The 7,294-nt window shown below is 39.0% G+C and overlaps 1 protein-coding gene across 2 annotated transcripts; it reads right to left on the bottom strand.

Annotated features, from left to right (window-relative positions):
• Nucleotides 1-508: 508 nt before the first annotated feature.
• On the bottom strand, nt 509-7,075 carry C6H18orf21 (chromosome 6 C18orf21 homolog). 2 transcript variants are annotated; one of them, XM_036931554.2, is made up of 5 exons: nt 6,909-7,054; nt 6,802-6,824; nt 4,340-4,539; nt 2,583-2,782; nt 509-899 (listed from the first exon to the last, which is right to left on the bottom strand). In XM_036931554.2, exons 1-5 carry the CDS (start codon nt 6,983-6,985, stop codon nt 746-748), a joined length of 654 nt encoding a protein of 217 aa, XP_036787449.2. In that variant the 5' UTR covers nt 6,986-7,054; the 3' UTR covers nt 509-745. The 2 variants fall into 2 exon arrangements, with proteins under 2 accessions (XP_036787449.2, XP_057360111.1); XM_057504128.1 differs by lacking the exon at nt 2,583-2,782 and having other exon boundaries at nt 6,909-7,075.
• Nucleotides 7,076-7,294: the final 219 nt, after the last annotated feature.

The raw sequence follows: 7,294 nt of genomic DNA, 5'->3' as shown, positions 1-7,294 counted from the left end.
AAACTTTTAAGTAGCAGAGAGGCTTGGAAACAGATAATAAAAAGTACCTGTTTACTTAAGGCATTTTTAAAAGGTTGAATGTAATTCTAGCCTATCACTTAAAAAAAAGTCTATGTTGCAGAAAAGATTTAAGATAGCTGAACTCTTTACTATAGTGTGTTCTGATGTAAACTGTAGACCTAGAAATGTCTTCACCAGAGCTAATGAAATGCCACTTATGGTGAAATATTTATTATAGGAGCAGTAAATAATGTAAAACGAACATTTGGTATTTGATTGAATCATCTACAATCCAAAATGTCCCATATATTTACTTGTGCATACAAAATAGGAATAATGCTTAGATTTTACTAATACACAGTTATGTAGATGGTGGTGGGAAAACAAGGACACATGATCCTTTTTCTGAATTAGCAGTAAGGCTCTAGATACCTAGAAAGGAGTGAACAGACTCTCTCATAATCTCAATTACCTTGTGAAAGAAAATGACATAAATAATGAAAACTGATTACACAATGTATCTTTATTACTTACAAGGACCTTTCTTATATTTCTAATCCTCACAACCACCCTGTGACGTAGGCAGGTTTCAGTTATTCATTCTAATGAGATATTTTCTCTGTAAACACTGAAGAATGTCACAAAGTTTGCTCTTGGACCCTAGTTAACATGTATTTACAAGCCGATTTTCTGACTTTGTTTTCAGAAATTGCATCGAACATTTCTTATTTTTATAGTTCATCCCTTACAAAGAAGATAAGAAATTTCTGAAGTCCACTTTTGGATTCTTTTGGTATTCACTCTGACTAAGCAGCATTTTTAGTTGAGAGAAGCGTTTCTTTGTTTTGCTCACATTCTTTGAAGAGGAAGTGGGTGTTGACTGTCCAGATATAGGTGTTCTGAAAAGAAACATAAAACTACAATTAGGTATACTGACAAATGACAGTTTAAAAGTGTGCTTCCTGCTTATTGTAGATAACTGCTACTAAAATAATTTTCTACTCTTCTCATCTGTGGTCTGAGTTCTCTTTCAGTCTGACATCAAGACCTATGACAATTTTAATCAAGGACTTTAAAAGTATATTTCTTCTTAACAGCTTAAGTCCATTTCCTTTCCCAAAAGTGAAGGATCTCAATCTACACTTGCAGGTATCATTCCATTGCATCTTCCACCTCTAGAATGTAAGCTTCATAGGGCAGACACTTTGTATTACTAATTACATATTCCAGTACTTTTTAACAGTGCCAGGGACACAGAAGTTCCTTTAAAAATATCCACTGAATAATTCCCCATCTGGTATGTGTGTATGCTTCATTCTATTTCATGCCTTCCAGTTGTGTTCATTCCCCTGAACCCTATTTGGGGTCTGTCAGTCTAATCCCTCTCTGACTCCCCATTTATATGATAAATGTGCTTTCTCATTCCTACATATATCCAAGAAACAGTCTAGTCTAAACGCCAGTGAATTGTGTCAAGTATGCCAAATTTTCTTTTATCTACATTTATTCAGTGAGGTAGAAACTTCTATGATTAGTTCCTATCATGCCAAAAATCAAAATAATTAAACGAAGAATATAGGAAAAAACTGGGCTTGGAATTTTAATTTTTACTCAATTTTATAAACACCAAACCCAATATAAAAAACTCAATTCAGTAAGCAGAGATAACTCAGTCCTTGCTTTGTGTTTGAAAAACTGCCATACTGTTTCTCTTTTGTAACAAAATGTTCAAAAATTTTTTTCAGTTTCTATAGAATTAAATTTACTATCATACTGAATAAAGTATTGAGGATTATTAAAAATAAAACATGTCCAGTTAACGTAGTATCATTAGACAAATTCCTATTTAGTTAGATTTACACAGAATTTCTGATAGAGGAAATAACAAGAACAAAGGTTAAAAGTGGGAAAGTAAGCTGCGAGTGGTTCAGTTTTCCTGACAGGGGAGGCAGGTGGAGGCCAAATAATGAGGGGACTGGAAAGCCACAGTGGAGCACTTGATCCATATACTAGAGGGAGGTGCTTGTCATCAGAGCTATGTTTTAGGAAAATACCAAACCAGAGGGTTTGAAATTTGAGGCAGGAAGACTTAGGAAATTATTATTGTAGTCCCAGCAAAAGGTGAATAAAGACCTGAACAGATAATAGCAGAAGGGAGAAAAAGAGAATAGATGCAAACACCATGAAAGTAGGATAGAAAGAAATGGGTGACTGGACAAGTACCACAGGAGTATGAGTTGTCAACTGTACTGGCCATTTCATGTTAGAATATCTAGTAGGGCATGTTCTTTCACTGAATAAGGAATTTGGGTTTGAGTAGTTAGCTGTGGGGACATGTAACGGGGTGAAGAGATACATTTATCAGGCAGCTGGGAACATGCCCAGGGAAAGGTTAAAGTACAGGAATATACCTGGAAGTCATATGCAGAGAGGAGGATGGAAGATATGGAAGTAGAGGAGAAAGGAGGGCCAAAGCCTGAACTGCATGGCAAATTTAGGGAGTGCATATTAAACAGAGAAAATTAAAAGAAATACTCAAGAACTGACACTGGCAATTCAAGAAGCTTAATGAATTAAGATACCTGAAAATCAATACTGGACTCTTGCCTTTGGAACCAGATGTATCATGATTTAGGTTTGCAGAATTTAGAGTCTTTCTCTCTGGTGTCTTCAGGCTGAGTTTACTTGTAGGAGTGGTAGGATGGCTCTTCATTGCTGACAGAAAGCTTCTGCTTTTACCATGATGCTTAACTGTTCTGTTGCATGTTTTACAAGTAATCAACTAAAATCAAAAGAAGAAATATTGGGTCTGATTTCTCTTATAATTTAATCCAATAAAGTACATGTTCATTAAATTCTTATATGTCGGGACTACTACACCAGGTACTACAGGTGAGAAACAGGGTCTGCCCTTGGGGAGCCTGTAATCTAGCAATAGCAATCAGGCAAGATACAAATTTGAAATGAGAAAATCTTCAATAAAAAGTTAATGGCTAAACATTTGTACTTAATTTAAAACACCTTTTTAAAAGATAATGAAGTCTCTACTTTCTCAGTGTAAGACTGGGAGGAACGGAGAGGAGATTGGGAATAATACCTTTTAACATCTTGAACAATGTTCTTTATAATAGCAATAGACGTTTAACATTTTCTGCAGATGAACTCCAAGCCTTTTCCAATAAAACATGTCAAGGTATCACTGAAAATTTAAGTTACCTTTTCAAACCTTTAATCACTAAAGGAATGTTAAAACCATTCAAATGAATTCTCACATTCTCATACCCCTTCAGTTCATTAGCTCTAGAAGTTAACCTTTTCAGGATCCATTTTTCAAGAAATGGTCTATTTTATAGCAATATGCCTTTCTTATACATTGTCTGACTGACAAGGCATAGGATTCACCCCAGACATCAACAAAATTAATACAAACTAGCTTAATTGAGAGTGACTATGATGTTCATGAAATGAAACTGCAAATGGATGATCTGCATATATCAAAGGTCCATGTAAGTTGCTTTGTATTTTTTGAAGAGGCTGGATATAAAGTTAATTTTACGACAAAGTAAAACACACTTACCCATCTAATACTGGTAATCTCTTAAATATGACAGTTCTGATCCAAGTTATTACTGATCGTAGTGTTGGGCCAGACATAAGCTATCATAATGTTCAGTGCCCAGCACAGTACCTGGTAATAAGCAGGCACTCAAATAGTTGATAAATGTTAACATAGAACATGCAGACAAAATACATCTAATACCGGTCTTTATTTAGTAAACCATAAGGAATTTTATTTTGGTTGTTTTATTCCATCTTCTTTCCCCAATATTTAGAGTTCTTTGGCCTAAGAGAGAGACCCTCAGTAAATGTTTACTAATGAACATAAGATGCACTTATCTTTGTTTTATATAAATTTAAATACATACTCTGATGTGGGGATGGGGGTTGGGAAATGACTGAAGTGAGACTGGCACCTAACAGATAAAGTACTGCTGTTTGAAAAGGATTGTTAACTATAAAAATAATTTCGTGGTAACTGTAGTTGAGGTGAAGTCACATTGGCCAGCTCAAGCTATCCTCAAATTTGTGAAAATAATTGTGCTCAACAATGAGATCTGAAAACAATTTAGAGCTTTTTATGTTTGATTTTAGGTAATCATGAGAAACAAAAATAAGCATTTTTTATGAAAGCTGTATATTTTTCACTAGAAAAAACATTGATGTGTATATTCTGACAATCTAAATATACTACTATGAGTTATACTCAGGCTGATTCTTAACCTCGTTTTAATTAAAGAAAATTCTAGTTTATTTATACATACTAGAATTGAAATCTTACCAATAGACTTCTGGATTCTTTGTACTTTCTCACAATTTTTGCTTCTTTAAAACTGAGTGTATAATTTCTTGCTTCTTGGTTAAGAAGTTTCTGTATTTTGGGTGTCAGTTTGGGCTTGGGTTTGAGGCGGACTCTAGAGTTATCCAGAACCAGCAATTGGAAACAGTATGGACATGTTCCTTCAAAAGTGCTTTTATGGTCTAAAATGATACAAATGAAACTCATAATTCAGCAAACCAGAATATTTTGTTAACCTCAAACTGCCACATTATAAATGTGGAAAGGTATATTATTTAATAAGACAGCTACACATTCTTCTTAAGCAAACTCAAAAAATATGAGGTCTTACAAAAAGATAAATTGGTGATATTTTGTAAATATTGTACATTCACTCCTTTTAGCAAGAGATAGGTTAAGTCCCCACTCTGTGCTACAGTGCTCATTACTTGCTACTAAATAAAAAAAAAGCTGTATGTCTCACCAATTTTACAAACACATTTATCACAAAATAACAAATTATGATTTTTTTTTAACAGCATAATTTTGTGTTTGTGGCCTTAGCTATGTTTGCAAGGTAGCTTTCTCGGTACGAGGTAACATGACAGCAGACCTGCCTCAGTACAAGGTAGCAGGGTAATAGACTTGCCCCAGACCCTTTATGCAATCAAGAAAGCATTCACTGACCGTCTACCATGCTAGACCGTGGAGACACAAATAGGTAGTGAAAGAGTCGCTATCTTTAAAATACTCACATTCTAGGAAAGCCCAAAGCAAATGGTGACTGGTGAGAAGCATAACAGAATATGATTAACATGCCCTGGAAATTACTAAACTCTGTGTGGACCAGCCATAAACACTTCAAAGAGGAGGCCTGACAAAGGTCATCATAGATAACTATAAATCCTATCTGTATTTAGAGATACCATCCATTATAATAATAATAATCCATTATTAGTAAAGGACTTTCAGGCAGAAGTACAGTGAAAAAGCAAGACTATTTAGTTAGGAAAAGGTGAGGGTAATGCAGCTGAAAAGGTGGCACACCACCTATTCAATGAATATTTGCTGGTGAGCACTGTGCAGTACTAGGGGTACAACAGCACTACAAAAACTAAGAATCATGCTTGTTAACTTAGCTCTGCCAAATGTAAAATTCACTCATATTTATTAAGCAACTGTTACTGAGGCACTGTTCTGGGTGCAAGAGATACATCGGTGAACAAAGGACAATTCAAGAGGTACCACCACCAGACGTTAAGTGCTGGGAAGAAAAAAGTAAGACAGGAAAGAGGAATAGGGAGAGGCAATGAAGCTGCTGTAATCTTCAATAGGTAGCCAGGGAAGGCTTTGTAGAGTGACATCTACAGAGACCAGAAGGAAATGAGGGAAGAATCCAAACAGATACATGAGGTAAGAGTTCCAGGCAGAAGGAAGGGCAGAAGCAAAGGACAAGAAACAGTAAGGAGGCCGAGTAGTTGGTCGCAGTTAAGTGGACAAAAGGGAGAGCAGGTCAGAGAGGTAATGTGGGCTCATGATGTGGTCCTTTCAAAAGAGTTTCAGTTTTACTGAGATGGGAAGTCACTTAAGAGTTTGTAGCAGAGAAGTGACATGATCTAGCTTGGGTTTATCAGGCTTACTTTGCTGGATTGAGAATGGAACTGTGGATATGCATGGGAGCTGCTGGCGTTACTGTAGGAGAGATTAGATTGATGGCTTGGCTCAGGGTAGTAAAATGGATATGGTGAGAAGTGGCTAGATTTTTTATATATTTTAAAGCCAGCAGAGTTTGCTGGCAAATTGGGTTGGTGAGGAAGGCTGTTACAGAGTCAAGAATGACCCCAAGGTTTGGGAGCAAAATAAAGATGGAGTTATTTTCTGAAATGGGAAAAACTGAAGGAGCACCATGTTGGGATAAGCTGAGGTTTGGGCCTAACAGAGACTGAAAAGAAGCTGTCAAAGAGGCATCTGGAACTGAGTCTAAAATTCGGGGAAAAGCCTGGGCTGGAGATATAAATTTGGAAGTCCCCAGTATACAGAATTGAAAAGCCATGAAACTGGATGAAAAATGTCACCATGAAAGTCAATGTAGTAAAAAAGAGGTCCAAGGGGCTGAGTACTGGGACATTCCAACATTTATAGAGGTTGAAGAAATGAGGAGGCGCCAGGAAAGCAGATGGAGAAGTACTGGCTAAAGAGGTAGGAGGCGAACTGTGTGATGAACCGGAAGCCCAGTGAGGAACTATTTCGAAAAGATTCATCAATGTGCCAAATGCCGCTAATAGGTCAGGCAAGGTACGGCGTATAAAGGAATTTGGATTTGTCGTGAAACCCAGAAGCCTCAGGGAGACTTATGAGAGCAACAGGTCGATCAGATTTCTCTTTGGGGTCATTCAGAGCGCTGTGCGGACGGAGGGCAGCAGGGCCACGAGAGCCTGAGCCGCGGCCGACCGGCATCGTCCTACCTTGCGACGAACTGCAGGCCCAGCTGTAAAAGAGAAGAGGCTCGTGAGGGGCGACGGAACACCCCCTCGCCGCCCGCCGCCCGCCTCCCCTCCCGCGCCTCCCTTACAGGAGATAGCGGGCCTCACTCGGGCAACTAGCGTGTAACTTCCACGCCGCAGCCTCAAGGTAGTGCTTCTGCCTCATCTCCACCGCCGCTCGCACGCCACCGAGACCCGCCGACGAAATGAGACTCCGGAAGCCGGCTTCGCAGCGTGGCGGACCTTGACGTCAGGACCCAAGCTCCCTCCGGGAACAGGGGCCCGCGGCCGAGAAGTTCCGGTGTCCTGCTCGTCGGGTCCGGCTCGCCGGCCGACCTTCTCCCGGTCCCAGGGTCTGCCCAGGGCCCCGACCACGTCCCTGCGGGCCTGCGCGGATCGGCTTCAGATCGGAGCCGGCAGAAGCAGATTGACCTGGCCAGGGTGGCGAGGTCAGGAACCGAGTGTCCCGCCCACC

The sequence above is a fragment of the Manis pentadactyla genome, chromosome 6, assembly GCF_030020395.1.
Source record: "Manis pentadactyla isolate mManPen7 chromosome 6, mManPen7.hap1, whole genome shotgun sequence".
In the NCBI taxonomy this organism is placed as follows: Eukaryota; Metazoa; Chordata; class Mammalia; order Pholidota; family Manidae; genus Manis; species Manis pentadactyla.
This window is presented reverse-complemented; position numbering and strand designations above follow the sequence as displayed.